At 41.8% G+C, this 25,241-nt stretch overlaps 1 protein-coding gene across 1 annotated transcript in view; it reads left to right on the top strand.

Annotated features, from left to right (window-relative positions):
• The window catches only part of UBAC2 (UBA domain containing 2), a 124,992-nt gene that overhangs the window by 1,486 nt on the left and 98,265 nt on the right, over positions 1 to 25,241 (top strand). The window contains exons 2-3 of the mRNA XM_018564642.1: positions 2,843 to 2,995; positions 24,005 to 24,135. Coding sequence (XP_018420144.1) covers positions 2,965 to 2,995; positions 24,005 to 24,135 — 162 coding nt within the window. The 5' untranslated portion in view covers positions 2,843 to 2,964. The remainder of the gene's footprint in view (positions 1 to 2,842; positions 2,996 to 24,004; positions 24,136 to 25,241) is intronic.

Raw genomic sequence — 25,241 nt, 5'->3', positions numbered from 1 at the left:
TTTTGGTGGACTTGGTTGTGGCGGGTCAGGGCAAATCTGATGTTAACTGGCACATGTCTGTTTACATCTGACTCCCCATAGACCTAACATGGGTCCAGGAAGTTCATGTTTTCCTCTTTTCCTCTATCGCAAGATGGGCATTAAAAAACTGGATCGATGCAGATATCACAATGGTGATACCGTTCCTAACTGCTCCGATCAGCAGGGGATTCATGCAAGGATCCCCTGCTGATCGGAACTGACAGTTGCCCATGTCAAAAGGACCTAAGTGACCAGTTTTTTAAGTGGTCAGCTTCACGGTGTAGCAGAGAGAGAGAGTCCAGGCTCCAAAAGTATATTTTCATCCTGTCCATGTTTATTTATCAGCACTGAATCAAACAAAAAAAATCCCTTGCAGGGGTTCTGTGTCAGCACAGTCCAGCAAATTGCACAACATTCAGTGTCCTGGCTAGCTGTGACACAATCTTGGTCCAGCACAGCCTGCATGCACTCTCTCTAATATACACACTCACCCCAGAGAACACTTAGGCCTCATTCACACTGCCACGCATATACGCGCGTATTGTACCATATGCAGAATATGCAAATAAATGGCTCCATACACATGGCTGCGTATGGAGCCGTATATTTGCGTAGCGTAAAAACAGAATGGAACCGAGATGCGTATTTCTGCTATTTTTCTGCTATTTTACGAGCGTACAGTTCATTAAAATCTCTATTACAAATGATGCATTCTGGGATTGCATATAGTGCACACATATACGCAAATGCGTGTATATGCTTATACATACGCCTGTACATACGCGTATATACGCAATATACAATTTTGCTCTTGCGTTGTGTGTGAATGAGGCCTTAAATTGTGCACCAGCTGGGAAAAAGGATATTTGGACAGCAAAAGTTTTTTTTTTTTTTTTCTGGCACACCTCCCACCTGTTGGAATGGCATAGCTCAAAAAAAAACAACATTTATTTACTGTTGTCAGTGGAAGTACACGTTTCTTTGCTCCTCAAGCTTTTGACTGTCAATTATATATAGTATACATAATGGCAATCAGAGGGTTAAAACAAGTCAGCCATGAGCTTATTTAAAATTTTAGCCAGGCCCTGTGCATATTGTAGATGTGACTTGGGTAGTTTGAAAGTCACCCAGGCTCCTCTACAACAACATTTCTTCACCATGACCTAAACACGCTGTGGTTTATGTCAGTGGCAGCTCACCATTCTCACTAAATGAACCCAAAAGGACTTACCTCTGAGCCCTTCCTGGTTTATTGGTTAAGTGTGCCTGAGCTGCAGACAGGGTGGCTCTGTTCCTAATCTGCATCTTCTGAACACAGAAGTGGCATCAATGGTCTCTTTAAACAATTGATGTCCCCATAATGGAAAACTGTCATATCCGTATTCATTATCGCAAAGGGTGCATGTCAGTTCTCTTGTAACAGGGATAAAGATGAGGACAAATTTACTTTCAAACAATAACCAGCTTCCTGAGCTTAATGACCTAGATGCATATTTTCTTTAATCAGATGGCCGCAACTCACAGCACAGAACTTTTGCCTGTGTGGTTAATACCCATAGAATTCTTCGGGGCCATCCGCTAATACAGAAAATACATGATATGAAATGCTATGTAGCAGACTCGCACACTCCACCCCTGACTGCCAAAGGGTCAGATGCAGAATTTGTAATTTAAAACAAATAATTAGGGCTGCAACAACTAATCGACATAATCGATTATAATCGATTATTGAAAAAGTTGTCAACTTTTTCAATAATCGATTAATCGGCTTCCGATCAGTTGGCCCTGTTCACAGCTCCACACGCTGTGCGCCGCACCTCCTCCCCACCTCACGCTCGCCGCTGCCAGACCCGCCCGCATCCACGCTCTTCACGCCGCACCTCCTCCCCGCCTCACACTCACCGCCCGCCCACATCCACGATCGGCACAGGGACGCGGGGAGATGTAGTAAGGAGGAGCAGGTGTGGGGGGAGGAGCAGGTGTGGGGGGATGACAGCCGCCGATAGACAGGTCCGATCTCAGAAGCAAGTTGCTGGAAGACTGCTCAGGTAAGCCTGCACTTTCCCACACATGGTGCTCTATAATGTATTGCTGGGATTTGTATTCCTCTATAGCTGATGGTACATTGTGCTGTATATTATACATGGGAATACAAATCCCAGCAATACATTATACACTGTATGTATAATGTATTGCTGGGATTTGTTGTATTCCTCTATAGCTGGTGGTATTCTGCACTGCACTGTATAGAGGACTACAAATCAAGGAATAATACATTATACAGCGCAATGCAGAATACCACCAGCTATAGAGGACTACAAATCCCAGCAATAATACATTATACAGCGCAATGCAGAGTACCACCAGCTATAGAGGACTATAGCGGGAGGACTATACCGCCAGCTATAATGTACTATTGCTGGGATTTGTTGTATTCCTCTATAGCTGTTGATATTCTGCATTGCGCTGTATAATGTACTATTGCTGGGATTTGTAGTCCTCTATAGTCGGTGCCATTCTGCATTGATTGCTGTATAATTTTACACTTTCCTTTTCACTATATTGCACACCACACTAGTCCATCACTTGAGCCATTTTTTAAAATGTATTTTATTGTTTATCTGATTAACCAATTAATCGAACTTCATAATCGGCTAACTAATCGATTTTGAAAATAATCGTTAGCTGCAGCTCTACAAATAATCATTTTCAAAAATTGTATTAATTTATCCTGAACATACTACATAATATATTAATAAAGCACTATATAGTACATCCCCTTCAAAACTAAGTCTGAATAATTGGTATTTTGTCTTTGTAGCTTTAAATTCAACTTTGCAAGCTGGAAATGAAGCAAATGATATAGCGAAGTCTATATGACGTAATTGGATTGAAAATTACAACCTGTCATGGTCTCTGCGCCTGGCAGAGTACAGATATACAATGATCGCTACTACTGGTTCCAGTGGACTTTGTAAGTATACTTTGATGTGTCATGTAAGATAGCAAGGTAAAGTCCATGAACCCATCGCACTTGAAACCGCTGTTCTAAAGATGAGGGTGGGTGCTGCGGCTGTCGATGGTTGGAAATCGTGGTCAATATCAAATTAAATATATAGACACCGGCACTCCAATAGCAAGTCAGATACGTGTGTTTATTGCCTTATGAACAGCATAACGCGATACACTCAATGCGATGTTTCCGGGTCTCGCAGGATCCCCTTTTTGATCACTTGTTCTGCCTGATGAAGGGGATCTTGCGAGACCCCGAAACGTTGCATTGAGCATCGCATTATGCTGCTCATACATCAATAAACAGACATATCTGACTTGCTATTGGAGTGCCGGTGTCTATATATTTCATATGTAAGTTAGCAGAACTGACAGTGTCCTCCTCCACTCCTCATCTTACTGTATAATATGACTATATTCTCACCTGATGCACATTTAATACACGTAAATGATCTTTTACACTCTTTGTGAAGGACCCTGTTTAAATAATTTTAAAAGAAAATTTAATTGAGCCAAAATGTCTGCATGCAGACATTTAATACTGGATTTTTCTGAACATTTTTTAGCTTTACTGAAGTGATTCAACCATTATAGATAAATTGTAACTGGTACTCCTACCTTCACTCTAATTTGTGGGGTGAAATTGCTAGTAGATTCTTCCTTGCGAGAATGGTTAATGTGCTAATTGACTTATGTGCCTGTTTATCATTTACATAAGAAGCAAAGGCATAATTCCTTTCCCCCTAAATAAGTTTATAGCCTAAAGCTGGCCATAGACTGGTAGATTTTCATATGAGAAATTCATCCGAAAAATCTCGTCAGAATATTCGATAATGCCATCAGAAACCGGGGCGAATGTCATTCTAAATTTCATGTGGTTTTAGCATTCTATTTTGGAAGCAATGGAGTTTCCTGAAGGAAAACAACATTTACAGGGTTATTCACAAAAGGGTGAAGAGTTTGGAGAAGGCAGGAGAAGTGAACAATCTAAGACAACATAGCTGAACTGGACACTGAGCTGAGTTGGAGACTGTTTCCAAATCAAATACTTTGGCCTAGATTGTTCACCTCTCCGGCCTTCCCCCAAACTCTTCACCCTTTTGTGAATAGCCCTGTTAATGGTAGAATTTCATTCTTTTGGGAAAAATGTTCTATAGTGCTCCTTCTAATTTTTTCATCACTGCGATCTAAAGCAATTGTGGATTCGACTCCATTAAAGTGACACTAAACTCAGGAGTTAAATCCTAAAATGCATTCAAGTACCTTAAGTATTAACAATACTGTACTTTATTTGTGTATCATTCAGCTATAGATCCTCAAATCATCTCTGAATTGGTGCTGACACTGTCCTTCCTTCTGGAGGGTGGCTACTTTTGTTCCCCATGGCCCCTGTGTGTGTGTTTTAAAGTAACCACCACTCCAAGCTCACTCCCATGATGGGACTACAATCTACAAATGAATGAACTAAACGTGAAATTGTACTCCAAACGTAAAACAGAACGTCACCAGCACACCCAACGATGTGGTTAAAGGAGAACTATGAGGTGAGTGATTTTCACTCAACCTCATAGTTCTCAGCGCTGACTGGCTGAACGGACGGGGATGTGGGTACAGCTGGCTCTGCCTCTAGATAGGCAGAGCCAGCTCTCAATCACGCAGCTGGGTGGATCTCGACAGTAATGCTTTGGGTCACGGGAGCACGCTAGTTTGTGTCCTTCCGTGACCCTAAGGAGTACTATCGGGAAAAGCACTGACCCCGTAGTTCTCTTTTTAAGTGTTCATCCTTTATTGATGCATATTGTCACATTGAAGCAACGTTTCAGGGCTGCGGAGGGTCCCCTTCATTGTCATACTGTGCCTGATGAAGGGGATCCTCCGCGGTCCCGAAATGTTGACTCACTGAAAATATGAATTGATAAAGGATTAACACTTGACCACATTGTTTGGTGTGCTGGTGACATTCTGTTTTATGTTTGATGCCTCATTGCCACCTTCAGGGCTACAACACCCACCTTCAGGGGGTTCTTTGGTAAGGAGTGCAGCAGGACATCTTAAGGACTTTAGCCTTTATCTAGCCTGGACCATTGTTTATCCTTGAGTGCCATCAAGTGTCAGATATGCACCTTGGCCATCCTCTTGTGCTTGTCTCTCACTTATTGGTAAAAGTCTTTGTGCAGGGGAAGACGCATGGTTTTCCCCGTGTTTGGGCTCTGGTGACTCTATGGCACCTCTCTCGCATTCTCTCAGCCCTTCAGAATCTGCCCTTTGAACTGATCAGAGATATTTCTCTGCCTGTGCTTACTCACAAGGTAGCCTTCCTCAGCTATCACTTCTGCAAGGCATATTTCTGAATTAGTGGCCATGTTGTGCAAGATGCCCTTTCTCATCATCCATAAGAATACATTTGTACTGAGGTCAAAAGCCTCTTTCTCTCCAAGGTGGTTTCTGTCTACCACACTCCACTAGATATGTTATTACTATTTGGGCTGTTCAACAACAGGGTCCTATCTTCAAGATCTGTAAGGCCACCTCCTGGTCCTTGGTACATGCTGTTGTCATAAAGCTGTGGATAATTCCAAAGACTCCTCAAACAATGATTTTGTTTTTGTTTTTTTTGCAATAAAACCTACAATTCGTGGTGCAAGCAGCTAGAAATATATTAATACTCATCTCTTCTTTGCAGGAGGCACATTGTTTAGACTTTGTATTTTAGCAAAAGAAGAACTCTCATAATTAATAAAATACCGAAGCATAAATGTATGTGCAGATACTTGGCTTTTGTCTCTGCAATCAACCATCTATGTATTTTAAAAGAAAATCTGACCTTTATTGAATGGAGCTGTTCTGCACCTCCCCACAAAGAAGATCAATTTCTTGGTGTTACTCGAGTAGAGCTTAGCTGCCTAAAGAAAGCTCTTATATCTTTTGCACATGTATTAAAAAGAATGACTTAATATATAAACAACTATAATTCCAACAAAGTTGGGCCGCTGTGTAAAATCTGCATAAAAACAATGCAATGATTTGTAAATCTCATGAACCCAAATTTTATTCACAATATATAATAGAAAACAAATCCAATGTTTAAACTCAGAACATGTACCATTTTTAAGAAAAAGAAAAGGTAATTTTGAAATTGAAGGCAGCAACACATCTCCCAAAAAATGGGACAAGGCCATGTTTACCATGGTGTGGCAGCCCCTCAGCCCCTCATCTTTTAACAACACTCTGTATAGGTCTGGTAACTGAGGAGAGCAGTTGCTAGAGTTTTGGGAGACAAATGATGACCCATTCTTGCCTGATATAGGATTGTAACTGCTCAACAGTCCTGGGTCTTCTTTGTTGTATTTTTCGTTTCGCTGCGCCAAATATTTTCAATTGGTGAAAGGTCTGCACTGCAGGCAGGCCAGTTAAGCACCTGGGCTCTTCTACTGCAAAACCATGCTATTGTCATAGATGCAGTATGCGGTTTAGCAATGTCCTGTTTAAATATGCAAGGCCTTCCTTCAAAAAGACAATGTCTGGATGGGATCATATGCTGCTCTAAAACCTGGATATATCTTTCAGCATTGATGGTGTCTCTTCAGATGTGCAGACTGCCCATTCCATACACATGAATGCGCCTCCATACCACCAGAGATGCAGACTTTTTAACTGAGCGCTGATAACAACCCGGAAGGCCCCTCTCCTCTTTAGTCTGGAGGACGCAGCTCCCATTGTTGCCAAAAAGAATGTAAATTTTTGATTCATCTGACCACAGAACAGTTTTCCACTTTGTGACAGACCATTTTAAATTTACTTTGGCCCAGAGAAGATGGTGGAGTTTCTGGATCATGTTCAGACATGGCTTCTTTTTTGTATGGCAGAGCTTTAACCTCAATTTTTGGAGGGCATGTTGAACTGTGTTCACAGACAGTGATTGTTTTACGTATTCCTGAGCCCATGCAGTGATGTGCATCACAGAATGCATTGCTGTCTGAGAGCCTGAAGATCACGGCCATCCAACATTGTGCTTTGTCCTTGTCCCTTGCACACAGAGATTTCGCCAGATTCTTGGAATCCTTTGATTATGTTATGTACTGAAGATGATGATGTATTTAAAGTCTTTGCAATTTTACGTTGAGGAACATTATTTCTGAAATTGTTTGACAATATTTAGACGCAGATTTTCACAGATTGGTGAACCTCTGCCCATCTTTACTTCTGAGACACTCTGATTCTTTCAGATGCCCTTTTTATACCCAATCATGTTACTGACCTGTTGCAACATGTTCCTGCAGCTCTTTCTTGTTAGTACTACTTACTTTGCCTGCTTTGCCCAACTTTTTTAGAATAATTAATCTTTAAAAGCTCCTGCTGGATTATCCCGTACAAGAAACTGATTTAGAAGCAAACTTTGACTTAAAAAAAAACTTCAAGAAGACTCTGTAAAAACTTGAGCGATTTAGAAAGTCTTAAAGTGTTTATTAAACATTTCAGGAAGCTTATTCCTGTGTATGTACATTGCAGTCATTAGAACCACAGCAAATTTAAGGTTGAACAAAACTACCAAAAAAGGCTTAGGACAAACTAGTTTAACCACATTCTAAAATAGGTTTGTTGGCTCATATGTCAGACATTTGTAAAATATAGATTATGACACACCATGTAGATAAAAAATGAACACCACCAGTTGCTGTGTGTTTCATTTTGACAAATACACATTTGGTTATAAATTGGGAAACGTTATCAACTTTTTGTTACCAGTAAGCGGATAAGTTGATATTCATTAGAAGTATGACCAGTTAAATGCTGTCATCTTGCCCATGCAGGTCACCGTAACAGTCCCGTTCCCCCCCAACTCCTTTTATACTTCCCTTACCTGCAGTTTCTTTACACTCCTTCCTCTGTTGCAGCTGGCATTAAAATCAGCTGTGTAGGTGCCCATACGCAGTGCTGACATCATTCCCTTGGTCTTGTGACATTGCTTATGCCTAGCCATTGGCTGCTAGGCCTGAGCACTGGCACAGGGTAGGAGGTCACGTGCTCCTCTATACCTGAATATGCTGGGTAGAATCACTGGCTGCATGGGACGAAGCAGTTGGTCAGGGGAGCACTGTTAAAGTGAGTATAAGGGGGGTAGGGGGTTCTTTGCAAAGACACATAGAAGGGAATTTATGAAAACTGGAGCAGCTGTGCAGGGCAACCAATCAGCCTCTCTCTTTCATTTTCAAATCCTAACTGAACAAATTGAAGAGAGATGCCGATTGGTTGCCATGTACAGCTGCTCCAGATTGTCTGCTCCAGTTTTCATAAATTCCCCTCTGTAACTTGTAATCCTGCATAAGCAAGGTGCCAGTGTCTCTTTAATGAACTCTAATCTATAAAAAAAACCTTCTAATAATTTCTATTGTTTTTCCACCATCAAACAATCTGTGTATTAAAAGAGAACTATGGAGTACACTGTTTATGACATTTTTAAATTCCTAACGAAACAGGAGTCCATTTTACAATGTATTCCTGTAATGAAAAACCCACCATAAGCTCAGGATTCACTATAACAGTGTGGATGGGGCTAAGCCCCGTGCTGTGAAGTGATGCCAACAATATTGTGGGGATCCTCCCCTCCCATTGACTGACAGCCCCTTGTAAGAGCCGCTGCGTGTTCATGAATACCTGCACATGTGCAGCGGCTCCTTCCTCACAGCTTTATCCTTGCCTCTCCTCCACACTGCTGTCTCCAGCTTCCTAGCAATCACTAATTCAGTGGGGGGAGCGTACTCAGGCTGCAGCACGTCTCGCCTTACTGTGTCGCTGTCTCGGTCTTCTGCTAAGTGTGGCGTCATGTGGTGCCATGGAAACAGTAGAAAGCAGGAATCACTAGCACTCAATAAATAGTTTTCAAATAGTAAACGTCCATTCAATCGGACAGAACGTCCCAAACAGAAGAACCAACGTTTCGGGGACGCACAGGGTCCCTTCATCCAGGTGATAATGTGACATGATAATGTTGGCCACATTATCACCCTGATGAAGGGACCCTGTGCGCCCCCGAAACGTTGGCTCTTCTGTTTGTGAGGTTATGTCCGATTTAAATGGACGTTTAGTATTTGAAATCTATTGAGTCCTGGTGATTCCTGCTTTCTACTGTTGATGTGCACGGTGCCATCCATGATTATCACTGCGAGCACCATCATTACAATTTGGGCCGGCAACACTGTAAGGAGTGCAGAGTGGCTTTCCATTTTCTGTGCCATGGAAACAGACTCATGTTGCAGCGTGCAATATTGGGCAAAAGCATGTGTGTGTTGGGAAAGCGCAGCCATACCGAGGCATGCAAGCTTGGAAAAAAGGAGAGGGCTGATTACAACCCTTGTTACTGCCCCCTGTGAAGATTCAAACTAGGCACAGGACTGTTGGTGAATCTTCACTGATTTCTGAAATATGGATATCTCTTATGTTCAGTTGCTTTGGAAGCAAAGAATACTATTAGCGGGATAAAAAGTACATTTAATATGCTATATGTCTTAATTCTCCGTTAATAAAAGAGAAAAAGGTTGTTATATAGAGTAATGATGGGATTTGTAGTTTTCAGCCCAGCTGGATTGCCGGGGTTGCCTATCCCTGATCTATAGCATATCAGTCAATGAGTTACAAGTGCCTGACTGAAATAACCACTGGGCCCATATTTTTTTTAAAGTTTTTAGTAGACAAGGATAAGGTATTGGATACAGACAGATACACATATATATATATATATATACAAATGTATTTTCACTATCGGTCCAATATTCACTCTAGCAATTCAGATTCGACCGAAAAATTCCTCTTCAATTAGAGGTATGTGTCGCATGGTGAGCCCAGCCCACCCAAGGTTGCTTCAGTGCTCTTTGCATGTGGCCCTCAATATGAATTCCCAGCACTACAATAATATTAACCTTTTTTGTTTTTTTTAGAATGGGATGGCATTTAGTGTGTTGGCAAGGATGTAACCTTGTCATGTATACTCTGGTATTCCAGGCAATACATTTTAAATATTGCACTTTATTAAAACTAGGACAGAGCAATTGGACAAATATGGCCACAAGAGGGCGCAGCTTGGTAACATTCTGAATCTTACATGTGTAGTCAGATACTTAAAAGCGCACAACAGGTTAGTGGCCCCTATGTTGAAGGAAAATAGCGAAATGAGATGTTCGGTGAGCAAGCTCCTACTATCAGGCAGAGGAACCCTGCAAATCAATACATAAAAACAAACAAGCTGTAGGAGCGCTACTACCCTGGAATTGCTGATGTCTAGTAATGTGTGAAAAAAGGACAATTAGACTTACAGTTTGAAGACAGCTGTTGTGTCCGAAGGTATCATGGCATCTGAATGTTGGGTGCCTGGGGGGGGAACCTAAATCCAAGGATGGATGGCTCCAGGAGTGGATAGTAACAGGTTATGGGGCGGTGTGGGGAATTTTGGCATCCCACGTACTCGGCTGGCCAGGCCGAGCCGCGGCGGTGTTGGGTAGCGAGAGGAGCCGCGAACGGCTGTGCTGTGCTCCGTGCGTACACAGGTTGTCTGCCTGGCAGCACAGGGGTGCAACTGGTCATACACCGGACGGGAAGTCCGAAGTGGTGGAAAGCTTACTTAGGCAGCTTACATTCAGGGAATACCTGTCACGGTACTAGCGATGTGAGCCCACAGGTGAGGAGGCGCCTCAGGGTGTGGAATCTAAGGGCCAGCCAGTGTTCTGCCAGGGACCCCCACACGGAACAAGCCAAGGTCAGGGCAGGCAGCAGACAAACGTAATCAGGAGAACTATTTGAGTCGGTACACAAGATATCAGTCCTCGGGAAGTCAGGTTAGGAATAATTGCATGGAAGGGGCTCAGGAATAAGTGTTGCTTAAGCAACCAGAAGCAAGTCTGCACAGGGTTTAAATAGCGAAAGGGTTAGGAGGCAGGACAGGAAGTAGCAGGGAGGAAGGTATATTAACCCTCAGGTGAAGCGGGCGACACCCATAGCTGCTAACAGTGGAGCAAGAGGAGAACACAAGATTATGGAACCACAGGTGCCAGCAGACCCACAGCAGTAAAAAGGTAAAACAAATGCAAACAGTGAGACACAGATTAGCTCCGCAGCTGATCTGTGACAATACCTAAATAACCACAGAAAAAGCAGAGCAGAAATTAAAACCCTAACCAACACGCATATACACTGTCCCCAACTTTTGTGATCGTAAATCCCAGTAAACAATAACTCTACAATTAAACATGAGGGGCAATCATGAGACCACTGAGAAAAATATTCCAACATTTGGGCCACATGGATGCCCAGCAGTAGACCTGTTAAAACAATGTAAGCCCAAATCATAGAACTAGCGAGGCCTTTATCTGCTAAACAGCAGGAGAAAGCTAGTGAACCTATGCAATCCAGTGGTGGAGAGTGAGAATGGTGGTAAATATGAGTTTATCCCATAATATATCTGTTTACTTGAGGGAAAGACGGAAGACAACATTACAGGGCAGAGATAAGTAAAAGTCCTTTTATAGGGTGAGCAGGATAATAAAGTCCACTGTATTGTCAGGATATGGAGTGGAGTGATTGTCAGGAACAGTAGTGAAGTGAATCCAGACAACCCTTTTGTGAATCAGGGGAGAGTGTCCACTATTATGAAAGTGGGAATAAGACCTATAGCAGGCTTAATGATGATGCAAAGGTAATTGATAGGTCCTGTTAGCCAAAAAGTAGAATCAAAGGGAGGGGGCAACAATAAGACACATCACCGATGGTATAAGCCACAGCTAGCTGGTAATGGGGCAATTGACGGTAAATATGAAAAAGAACAAGACCCCAGAAAAGCAATTGAGTATCAGGGTCCTGGGTAACCAGGGCATGAATGAAGTTACAGGTATGAAGAATACCACAGTACTCTTGGAGACAATAAACACCACAGCTGGCTCTCCACAGCTCTGGTTCCCCAGCATCCCATTGCAAGATCCATATGATCTCATCCTCAGGGCTGGTGAAGAAGTGAGTGTGGTTCCTGTCTACGTCATGGAGTTTGGCCAGGTACATCATGACATATTTGATGGGAAGAATATGCAGGTGTCCTTTAGCCTCCAGAAGCTTTTTTGGTTGAAAAGTCAAGGGACACTGCAATTTTGGTATCACGGAATGAAATGTTACATTTTATCCTATGTGGGTCACAGATTGGCATCTCTAACTTTATAATTAAGCATTTTTCTCAATTGAGGTGGCAGTGGGGCCCTAGGAGGTGGTGGCTTTGAAGCCAATCGAGGAGCACAATTTAGCACGGAGGCAGGGAAGAAGTGGTCATGGCCATAGGTATCAATGAGAAGGCATTCAAGGAAGGTAACTGGGTCTGATTCTTTAGCCCTTTCAGGCAGCCCAATAAACCTGAGGTTACTGCGGTGCCTCCTATTTTTCAAGATCGTCTTGTTTCTGTGTGACAAGTTTAAGTTGCTGGTGCATTTGTCTGAAGGCCCACTGTAATGGCAGAAGTCGGTCTTCCTCATGGTTCAAATGGATCTCAGACCCCCGAGAGCTTCTTGAGGTCTTGTTGAATCAAAGAAATGTTTATCTTAGAATTCTCCATCTTGAAGGTTAAGGTTGACTTGCAGGTTGAAATGGTATTGAGATGCTTGGCAGCATCAGGTGTGGGTTGGTCGGATACTAGAAAGGGTAGTCCACCATATTCCAAGGGCGTCTCTCTGTACTGTTGACAGAATTTATCAAGTTAACATATAAAGTCCGGGGCCTTTTTTTTTTTTTTTAATTTTCTTTTTTTTTTTTTCTTCGGGTTAAGAGGCAAAGGCAGGATACATTGAAGGATACTGTATATGCCAAGTGGGGCACTAGTCGCAAAAATCCTGCTCCATGCCACCCTAACATTTCTATTTTTAATAGCTATTTAGTATTTCCTATTAAAAGTCAAATCTTCCCATAACTTTTTATATTTTAGAGAGTAGGGAAAGATCAGAACCTCTATTGGGTTTAAATGCTGCCTTTTTTCCTATTCGAGAAGATTTCTCTTAATATCTTGTTCTTTCTGACACCAATCATCAGGACAGGAAGTGATGGGAAATCTCCACTATAGGAACACAGTAAGATCCTTACTGAGTTTCTAACCTTTCCCAGTTTTACTAAAAAAACATTTTTCTTGTCTGTATTCCCAATGATATTTTCCTTGCTTCCTATTCTATCTGACTCCAGTAAAATAGACCATGTGAGGAGACTTTTTCCACAAAACACTAACGCACAAAAAAAGGGGGGGGGGGGATTTATCAAAACTGGAGCAGACTAAATTCAGTTTTTTCAGTTTAAGCTTTGAAAATGAAAGGTGGAATCTGATTGGTTGCCTGGGTAACTGCTCCAGATTTTGTCTGCTCCAGTTTTGATAAATTCCCCCAACTGTATGTACAAGGAAGATTCCCCTGCACTAAATAGTTGGTAAATGTCAGATTAACTTGTTTTTTCCTTTTCAATATGCGCTATAAAGTTTCCACCATAAATAACTGACATAATGCTCATCAATTAAAGTGAAATGTGAGACATTTGTGCATGTATGCTGCTAAGCTCTAATAATTGCACCCAAGCCTATACTGTATTTTTACCGTGTGCCTGTACCCTATAGATAGGTTATGGGCACACAGTGGGTGGAATTATCGAAATTGGAGCAGTTGCCCAGGGCAACCAATCAGCTTCTCTGTTTAGTTTGTTCAGTTGAGATTTGAAAATGAAAGGAAGATGCTGATTCGTTGCCAGGCACAACTGCTCCTGTTTCTGTCTGCTCCAGTTTTGATAAATTCCCCTCAGTGTGTGCACAATTATTAGGTAAGTGAGTATTTTGACCAAATCACCATTTTTATGCATATTGTCCTAACTCCGCACTTTATAAACTTGAAGGCTTATTAGGTGATGTGTTTTTGTGTAATGAGGGAGGGTGTGGCCTAGGGAGACCAACATCCAATATCAAGGTGTGCATAATAATTAGGCAGCTTATTTTCCTCAGGCAAAATGGGCCAAAAAAGAAATTTAACTGACTCTGAAAAGTCAAAAATTGTAAAAAGTCTTTTAGAGGAATGCAGCACTCTTGAAATTGCTAAGATATTGGGGCGTGATCACAGAACCATCAAACTTTTTGTTGCAAATAGTCAACAGGGTCGCAAGAAACGTGTTGAGAAAGACGCAAATTAACTGCCAAAGATTTGAGAAGAATCAAACGTGAAGCTACCAGGAACCCGTTATCCTCCAGGTAGGTTGCAGTTCTGGAATATGATGGCACTGGAGTGCCCAGAAGTACAAGGTGTTCAGTGCTCAGAGGCATGGCCAAGGTAAGGACTTCTGAAACCCGACCACCACTGAACAAGACACATAAGTTGAAACGTCAAGACCGGGCCAAGAAATATCTGAAATATCTGAAGACAGATTTTTCAAAGGTTTTATGAACTGGTGAGATGAGTGACTCTTGACGGACCAGATGGATGGGCCCGTGGCTGGATCAGTAACGGGTACAGAGCTCCACTTCGACTAAGACGCCAGCAACGTGGAAGTGGGGTACTGGTGGGCTGGTATTTATAAAGATGAGCTAGTTGGACCTTTTCAGGTTGAAGATGGACTCAAAATCAACTCCCAAACCTACTGCCAGTTTTTAGAATGAAAAACACACAATTGTTAGAGCGCACTCCTGTAGGACAACCACAGGTAAGAAGGGTATCTGCTAGGGAATGGTGTGCAAAGCTCCTCAATGCAGGGGGAGGGACCCTGTGTATCACAATTCAAAACAATTTTCTGAGGAGCGCAACTACCTATAATTCCCGTGGGTGACCCAATGTGCTGAACGCTGGATGGGCACACATAGCTAGGGCAAATACATGTCAATTAGGAATGCGGACAGCCATAATCTGGCTTGCCCTGTGAGATAGAACAAATGGTGACTTACAGTTGGGATGTGAGCCTCCGTGCCCTGATGTCTCTCACAGGATTCTCTCCAGGGTCTGTCTGATCAGGTGTTCACATCTGGCAGGTGGGGAGAGAGTGGCTGTCTGACCGGAGTGGGAGAACAAAGTGTCAGCCAACATCACAAGCTCAGCTGGCCAGGCTGAGCCGCGGCGGCTGAAAAGGGAAAGCGGTAAGCCATGATCGGCTCTGTGACACCGAACTCTATGCGTCTTCACGCGGTGTCAGATGGAACTGTCAGAGGTGTGCACAGAGATGGGCCAGTGCGTGGGGCAGTAAAGGATCTATTAGGGGGGGTGATCTTAATGCCTGCAGGAATCGGCTATGCGTTTCGAGGAGGTTTCCTCTTTGTCAAGCCTCAGAATAGTACAAACCGCGGGAAGCCGGTTGTCCACTTTAAAAACTGACGGGGGAGGAGTGAACGATCAATTCACCATGCGATAGGCTCCTACTTGAACCGGGGGAGGGACTTGTGTCTTAGATTCGTCAGGGGGGATGAACTCTCGTCACAAATATCTATCAGACTTCTAGGACATGTTTCCTCGTTCTGATAGTAGGACATATTATGTCATTTTGCCGGCATGGCATGATTGGAGGCAACATGTATGTCAGGATAGTGTAGCCTATCTAGAAAGCCTGGCGTATTTCTCACTCACTCAGAGGGCTCAAAGGGAAGTTCAAGTGGACTTCCCGTTGTTTGTTTATTATTCTCACTTTAACAGAACAAAATAAACAAGTGAGATGGGAACATTTTCATTTTCCATTTAGTTGCATAATAATTGTGCACACTAATTGTTGCCCAATAATTGTGCACACATAGATATTCTCCTAAGAAAGCCAAAACCTCACTTTTACTTTCTTAAATATTCAGGTTTGAGGTTTATTAACATTTTGGATTGACCGAGAGCACTGTAGATGTTCAGTAATGAAATGAATCCTCAAAAATACGACTTGCCTAATAATTGTGTGTGTGTGTGTGCGCGTCATCTACAAAACTAGTTTAGTGAAACTAGTTTTTTGAGCTGTAGTGAAACAGGAAGTGTCCTTGTTTTGAATTTCTAGAACGTGATGCTTACTTTTTATATTGTATTTCAGTTCAAATATATTTTACTTCTCTAAACTTACAGTAGTAGCTTTTCTACTGCTTATTATAATCAGTAATAGTCTGATCCTGGTGGGCTAAAATATCTGATTTTTTTTTTTTCTTTTTTGGTTAGGGCCAGCTTACGTAATTCCCATATTTTGACCAGTTTACTTCTGCTTTTGCATAGGCTCATTTATTACACCATGATGTGGCCTAACCATGGTCGTACCGCTTCTATTAAATGTATGTAATTGCCAGTAAGACCAATACAAACCATCACTAAGGGGATCACTTCATTTTCAATGATAAAAAGCCCCTGTGATTATCTTTTATTACTTTTTGCAATTCACGGTAGGGTAGACTCATCCGACGCAATGCCATTTGGATTCCAGAGCATGCATGCAAGCGGTGGCAACAACTGCAGAGGATAGATGTGCCTGCCAATTGTTGTCGCCGCTAAGATGCAAGAGAACGTTCCTGACAGAATCAACAGGTATTTTTATATGAATTTCATGTATTAAAAAAAAAACAAAAAAAAACAAAAGGCACACAATGTTAAACATTTATGGTAGAGACTATAATCCTCCAGAGCCTTTATACAGCATAGCTGTGTTGTCAACAGATGTTCTTTCTACTTTGCTTTTTGCAGCAGTCTGAAGCATGAGATGTCCTATAAAGTATATTCTAAAGAATAGAAAACAAATTAAGAAGTGCCTATGAGGAGGAGTTTACCAGTCACATACATTTATCGCCCGATGCCCGGGACATGAAGTTCCATGTGGCGGGCAGTGGTATCTTTCTACATTTAGCCAAGCAGGGCTAACTGTAGAGCAGAGGAGCTGCCGCTCCTTTTCAGCTGTCCAGATCGCTTGTAGCATCCTGCTTCCCACCTCCCCACTGTGGTTTTTGGGGTCCCCCACTCTTCTGGGTGACCCTGGACCATGGCAAATTACTTCAGTCCATTTTTGATCTGCTCTGTGTTATCAGTGACACAGGAGCTCTGTACTGCACTTCCTGTCTCAGCTGTCACAAGCAGGCTGCACAGGAGTGTGAGCACGATGCTGTGCTCAGTCTTCTGTATTGGAGGGCAGGCTCCATAAAGAGAACCTGTCGCTCCAAACACTATCACTGTGTGATAGCAATAAAGTTAAGTGAAAAGAAAATTTAAGTGATAAAAAAAAGTTAGAAAATTTTATATAAAATGTTTTTTTTAAACCGAACCCGTCACCCCCCAGCTGCATGCAAATGGGCATATGGATTTAGAATTTCGCTCGCAAATTGTGAGCACTTATTAGTCAGCGCGGTCACTTGACCAATGAGAAATGCGTATTGGCACGGTTAAATACAGTTTTTGGTTAAACTTATTTTTTGTATTACGACAAGTAGATTGTCATGAGGGACAAGTAGATTGGACCCAGCTTTAATCCTTGGACAAGTAGGCTTTTTTTTCATTTTAATTTTTTTATTGCCTCACCGCTGCATGATTTCGCAGAGAACACTGCAGACTTTGAAGAACACTGCACTGCCACACTATACAATACATTGTGAAAATTAACCATATAATGTTGGGGCAGTGTGGAGTATTTACTGTAATGTCCAACAGAAAGGGAGTGCCACTCTGTTATAAAAAGGGCACTATCTGGTAAGGTTAAGGCCTTGTTCACACTGGACGATTGGGGATTCCTGGGGCAGATATCTTAGATGTCCTGTTTAGATGTGGCTGCTGTATGAATATCGCGTACCTGGTGAGAGACCGACAGTTGTGGAGGCTTCTCTTACTACTCACGTCCTTCACCCCCTGGAGGTGAGAACAGTGTGTGAGAGGACGTTGAGGAGCACAAGTGCCAAGGGTGGGATCAGGCACAGGTGCATTGAGTCCAGGAGCGGATAAGTCAATTCAGGAAGCAGGGATGAAGTCAAGGATAGCCAAGGATCAGAACCAGCCAGGGAGCGAGGTACAGAATTGTGAGGCAATAATCAAGTCCAGCAAACAGGCCGAGGTCAGGGGCAGGTAGCGATCAAGAAGAGTACAAACAATCCGAGTCAAGAGGGTACAAGCAAGAGTCTTCAACAGGATCACGGGCACAGGCACACACACACAGCTGAAAGACCATCAGCACAGTGAGCAGGACAGGCTTGTTTAAATAGGCCAATCCATTAATGCTTGTAGCATCACTTCCTGTGCGCTGGCCGTTTGCGTGTCTTTGCAGGTGTTTTTGGATGCGCACCACAGCATAGTTCTGGCCTGTTTTATAGATGCATTTGTGCGCATGCGCGGCCATCGTTTTCACCTTTTAAAATTCACCAATTTAAGTTGTTCCTAGAACCAGAGATTAATGGCGAAATACATTTTATTTATTTTCTGTGAAGTATAAATTGAATCATGAATATACTCTGAAAAGAAAGACTCACTGTTCCAATTCTACCAGACTTTAGATCAACACAGACATCAGGTGCAGGCTGCAGTGTGCTCTCACTTGTCAAACAATATCTCTACAATCAGCCGCACGAAACCGAGGTCCATAGAAATCTAACTTTATTGTTGTAAATTCCATGCAAAGTTCAAAATCCAAGGTATATACCACCATGGTATCTCTCCCACTCCAACGCCTATCATGCGTTTCACCACCTGGGCTTAATCATAGATTAATGCTTAAGCCCAGATGGTAAAACGCGTGAGAGCCGTTGGAGTCGGAAAGATACTATGGTGGTGTATACCTTGTATGTTGAACTTTGCATGGAATTTACAAGTTAGATTTTTATGGACCTCGGTTCGTGCAGCTGTTGGGAGAGAAATGAATATACTCTATTTCTTAAATGACCCCCACCATTCTATCAATCCGGGTAAGACCAATTGATAATGCAGTTAGTTTACTGGTAGTAATGACATGCAAGCTTTGAAGCTCAAATTTCATTGATTTTTTTTTTGTAATATAGGTTGTATGCTTATAAAGGAATACGGTTATATTAACGTGGGGATCACAATAGGGAAGCATATAGGTAAAAATAGATACCAAGACATACTATAAATGGATAGATGTATTATGGTTTGTTAATGTAGCTTATAGGTAGTCAGTTTGACCATTGCCTATTCTGGGTGTGATATACTGTGAAGATGTAACACTATGGATGACAGCAGGAAGACCACCACCACTGGCTATTTCGATTTTGAACAGTGGACTAACAGCCATGCCCCCCTGAGGAAGTCCCTGCAGGGAAGAAATGAATTGGGGAGACAAGTGTGTCTGTATAGAATCGCTGCTTTCGATTAGAATAGTACAATGCCACTGCCTAGGACTGTGACAAAGCCCCTTGTTTCAATCAATGGAAGTAATACAGTACCTCCTTATAATAATGTGGCATAGTGTGCTATATAGTGTGGCTGTCACAAGAAATATTTTTAAGTTTTAAATAGTGTGCTGCTAGATACAATATAACTAGGAGGTTTGAGTAGCATTGTTTCAGCTCTGCATTTGTGATTAAAGTGTAACTGAGGCCAAACTTTTTTTTTTAAAAGTTTTGGATGGAGCAAAGAGGGATTAGAACACCTGTCAGGTTTTTTTTATTGCTGTCGGTGTTCTTGTCACCCATTCTATTTGTCCATAATCATGGAAAGTTAAAGAAATTCACAAATTTTGGGTTATCGGAACAGAAATAAATGCAAAATCTTCCAATCTGGACACTAGTTCTGGTGACCCTGCTGACCACCAGGAATTTCCCTCTTGCTGGAGGAACCAACTCCCTGTTGTGGCTATTGGACTGAAAGTAAATCTCCCCAAATGGGACATAGATGGCAAAAAGTTACTCTACCCAAAACTTAAAAAGAACGCTTCAGTTCTACTTTTAAGTGATAGCCTTTTTCAAGTGTATGTACGCTGATATTGCGTTTTGAATTGGACACCTATGTAAACATATACAGTTGTGTGAAAAAAGAAAGTACACCCTCTTTGAATTCTATGGATTTAACTTTACACTCAAAAACCTAATTCTACCAATGCATCCATCTATGTATGATTATAATAAATATGTCTGGTGTAAAATCCTGTGATTTAAAATGCTTACAGAGCATTCACTTACTGCTTTGAAAGGGGAAATTACTTTTGCCAAAGCAATGCACACTTGCATAGTTGGGTTGAAAACAGACACAAGCCCATTGACTCCAACCCTTAGAGATATGAAAAAAAAGAAGAAAAGCCTGGATTGCCTTATCAGCAGAGCATTGGTGGAAAGGCATTTTCCTCTCCTGGGATGATGTGCATGGTCACAAGTCCTAGTCATGTCTAGTCTCATGTGTCAGAAATCCAGTAAATAAAGGGAGAGCTATCAATCTGCTCTTAGTAAACATGGCTACCGTCAGAAGACTGGGGAAGAAAAGATAAATAAGGTAGCAAAGAACACTTACTGCATCTATAAAAATTAAAAGGCTTAATAGCAGCCAGGTGCTTCTAATCAAATGCCCTTGATTAATTGATCATCAGAAAGTGTGACCAATTCTATAAAAGCTGAAGTTTTAGCAGTTTGCTGGTCTGGAGCATTCTGGTGTGTGTTAACACAATGCCAAGGAGGCAAAATATAAGCAATGATCTCAGAGAAGCTATTGTTGCTGACCATCAATCTGGGAAGGGTTATAAGGTACTTTCCAAACAATTTAAAGTCCATCATTCTACAGTGAGGAAGATTATTCACAATTGGAAAACATTCAAGACAGTTGCCAATCTTCCCATGAGTGGACATTCCAGCAAATTCACTCCAAGGTCAGACCATGCAATACTCTGAGAAATTGCAAAAAATCAAGTGTCACAGACATCAGTAGGCATGTTAAAGTTCATGACAGTAGAATTGGAAAAAGACTGAACATGTATGGTTTGTTTGGAAGGGTTATCTCCTCTCTAGAAAGAACATGGCAGCAAGTTTTAGGTTTGCAAAGTTGAATCTTAACAAACCACAAACTTCTGGAACAATGTCCTTTGGGCAGATGAGACCAAAGAGATGTTTGGTGAAAACCAAACACCGCATATCAGCACAAACACCTCACACCAACGGTCAAGCATGGTGGTAGAGGGGTGATGATTTGGGCTTGTTCAAGCATGGTGGTGGAGGGGTGATGATTTGGGCTAGTTTTTCAGCCCCAGGACCTGGGCACTTTGCAGTCATTAAGTCGACCAGGAACTCCTCCTGTATAACAAAGCATTCTAGAGTCAAATGTGAGGCTATCTGTCCGACAGCTAAAGCTTGGCTGAAATTGGGTCATGCAACTGGACAAGCACACCAGCGAATCTACAACAGAATGGCTGAAAAAGAAAAGAATCAAGGTGTTGCAATGGTGAAGTCAAAGTCCAGACCTCAACCAAATGCTGTGGCGAGACTTTAGGAAAGATGTGCATAAACAAATGCCCGCAAACCTCAATGAACTGAAGCAACATTGTAAAGATGGCTGAGCTCAAATTCCTCCACAAGGATGTGAGAGACTGATGAAGTCATAGACAACAATTACTTCAAGGTAATGCTGCTAAAGGTGTTGCTACACGCTATTAAATCATAAGGTGTACTTTCTCACATGGCTCCTCCATTTTGGCTTTCTAAAGTGTATTATTATAATTTTTTTATTTTTTTGGATAAATCGTGCCCGTAAGAAAAAAGGTTCATATTTTGGTTTAAAGATGTATGTGGTGTTAACTATACATTGGCTGGATTATCTCTATTTGAGGGAAATAAGTAATGTGTTTTAGATTGGACAGAAAACGAGTCAGGAAATATGGCAGGGAGATCTTGGTGTTGGAGTATCTAAAACGTATGTAAGGAGCTGACTCCGCACAACTGGTACAACCTCCAATTGTGCAAGCTGACTCTTCTGAGAATGCTAATTGCCTGGTTGTCACGCTAATCTAATGCCTCCAAGCTTCGAGTCACATTGACCCTCAACTAACATGCAGATCATAAGGTCAGAGTGCTGTTAGAACTCATGATCATGTCTAGCAATGTCCCTGCCATAGAAAGTATTAAAGACATTAGAACAGCATGATAGCCAGCCAACTAGCATTCTCATAAGCAGTTGTCAGCAGTTGAAGCCTATATTCATTCTGTAGAAGTCTCATTTAAAGTGTATGTAAAGCCAAAACTTTGATCTTTTTATAGTTTTGTATAGAGTAGAAAAGGGTTAAAACTTTTGTTGGTTTCTCTTTTGCAGTCTGTGTCTTTATGGAGCTTTCACTTCCTGTTCCTGATTAGAGGAAATCTGTTCAGTGTAAGGAGAATATTGCTCTTCGGGCCCATTCATAACAACATCCAGATTATCTCCAGACCAGACTGTTTCCAGACCCAAAATGCATCCTATTGTATCCCTATGCTATTTCTGGCATCTGTTCACATCAGTACAGTCCGTTCCAGACCCGACCAGAAAAATACTGCATGTCTCATTTTGTCTGGTCTGGAATGCACTGGAACTGCGGCAGGTTCACACTATTTTTCCGGACCAGATGTGGTCAGTAAAATGGTGTGAACCTGCTATTAAACAGTTGCCGCTGAAACAGGTGTCCTCATTGGACAATTTACCCTCCCCTCCTTTTTGCGGTGACGATTAAAAAAAATGAATTGCCTTTTGTCATCTTGACAATTGGCCTTACAGTTAAAGGTGCCCATACACCTTACAATTATCTGCAGATTTTCTGTGGTCAGATGGAAAAAGTGCAACAGATTGGCCCAGGTGGAGATTACTCCATCCACACAGTTAGGTGTAGATGGAGGAATCTGTTGCACCTTTTTCCATCTGACCACAGAAAATCTGCAGATAAATTGTAAGGTGTGTGGCCTGCTTTAGGCAGAATTAACTAAATAAACAAAACAAGTTAAACATTGCTTGGCTTTATATGGTAGAAGAAAATATGTAAGTTTCTTCTGCCATAAAAGCTTCTTTCTAGCTGTCGGCAAAAAAAAATTCTGTACACCAAGCTGCACATGCGCATATTGGCGCGCAGACCCGGCATGCCGAAGTTAAGTAACCCCTATGCACATGTGTGAGTTATATCATTAGGGTGAGGGCTGCAACTAATGGTTATTTTCATAATTGATAAGTTGGCTGATTATTTTTTCGATCAGATAAAAAAAATTAACTATCATTCTTTAATTTAAAATACAATACACAAATGCAGTGTTATAAACATAAAGTTTACTTCAGAATAAAACTGCACGCGCAGTGGGAGGCGTATGCACGATAGGGGTCAGGTGGGGCGACTGGTGGCGAGTAACTCTTAAGGCCTGGCTAGTAGCTCAGGACTTGAAATTTTGAGCCCTGTGTGTATGTATGTTATATATATATATATATTTTTAATAATTGTATCGTAAGCACATGTCGCTTGAATAGCTTCAACCAGGGAATGACAGCTGCCAGTAGCAAGATTCTGAATGTAAGTATAGCAGGCAGTGGGTGTCGCAATAGCCAGCCTGCTATTGACCATTTCAATATGAAATAGCAGGCTGGCTATTGCACCCGCCCACTGCTTGCTGTACCCTCCTCCCAGCATGGAGGAGAGAGCTAGGGGATACAGACAACTAACTGATGAATAGTTGACAACTATTCTCATAATAGATTATTATCGATATGTTGGTTGCAGCCCTACTTAGGGCCCAGTCAATCAAGCAGTGGAAGAATAAGAACCTGGAAGTGGACCCAGCTGAAGATGGAAGCACCGGAGGGGAGGAGTGCTGCGCTAGAGGGGATCAGTTTGGCAGATAAGTCTGCCATAATGTTCTATTTTGCTGTGCATACTCTCACAAGTAGTAGAATTTATCAGTGGTTTCTGAATCCTATGATTTCCTTCTTTATAATTCATATTGCTGTTAATCGTGGGTTCTGTGGGGAATTTGAATTGAAGTAGTTTGCACGTTAGTATTATTTATAGCTGTATTTAACATTTTATCCTTATGCTTTTTTTCCTCCAGATAAAGCTCCGTTATCCAAAGGCCTTCTCCTTATCCCAGGTGCTCTCTCAGTTTTACTTGCACTCCTGTTTCAGCAGCAGCAGCAAGCATTCTTTGTATATGATGTACAAGCAATAAAAGACAGTTTTCATGTAAGTCTGACTTAGACATGTTTATTGTTGGTTATAAGCTTTAAACTGTAATCCTAACTTAATACTTTCACTGAAAGAATAAATGTTTGTTTAGTTTGACTGTCCTTCAGTTTTTTAGTTTTTTTTTTTCAATATTGTTTTAGGCCACTTTCACACAGGCAGTCCGTTCAGATCCACCTGTCAGTTTTTCAGTCATATCTGATGGGAAGCCCAATGTAATTAATTTGGGAGATGAATGTGAACAGATGTGTGCCCGTTTACATCCGATTTACCCCCGGCTCCGTCTTGGTCCGGAAAAAAAAAAGCGAACAGAGTTCGGTTTTGGCGGACCTGATTGTGACGGATTGGAGTTAGTCAGATGGAAATGGACACATGTCCGCTTCCATTCAACTGCCTATAGACCTAACATGGGTCAGATCAGTTCAGTTTTTTTTTTCTTCCATCGTATGATGGAGGGAATACTGAACGGACATGGATCTCACAAAAGTGGCATCTATTCAGTACTGCTTCGATCAGCAGGGGATCTGTGCATGGTCCTTCCTCCTAGCGCCTGAGCTTGTGAAAGAATAAATAAGTCCAGGGACAAGGTAAGGGGAAAAAAAACTCAGAGTAAAAGGGAGGTTTGGGGTTAATGACAGCTGCTACTTTGTCATGAGCAAAATGAAATACTGCAAATGAACATTGTGTAGTTCATAATTTAGTAATTGGATGGAGTTTAGTCTCCTTTACACATAATTACTCTCCCCCTGCCTAACAAGTCTTATACTTTCTGATGGTGAGATTGCCTACCTTTGGGATGCAATATAGATGGCCACTCCAGAGGCGAGGACCGCTTTGAAGATGGGTGATGACATTGAGAAGATATGACTTGTTTACTGAAGCACTTGATTGACCAGTCGATGCTCCTGGATGCATTCAAGCCAAAATCCTGTTTCCTTGCTGGTGTGTCCGAGCTTGCAGTGGTAGCTGGGGTGTACTCCTCTGCATAATCAAAAGGGAGTGAGACCTAGCTCACCTTTTATTGTGAATGGGAGACACGTTTTCCTTTTTTTTTTTTTTTTTTTTTTTTTTACCCCTTTTTTTTCGGTCCCCCCCTCTCTTTATTT

This window comes from Nanorana parkeri, unplaced genomic scaffold, assembly GCF_000935625.1.
Source record: "Nanorana parkeri isolate BGI_ZX_2015 unplaced genomic scaffold, ASM93562v1 scaffold768, whole genome shotgun sequence".
Classification (NCBI taxonomy): Eukaryota; Metazoa; Chordata; class Amphibia; order Anura; family Dicroglossidae; genus Nanorana; species Nanorana parkeri.
Note: the sequence above shows the minus strand (reverse complement) of the source record. Positions and strands in the feature narration are given on the sequence as shown.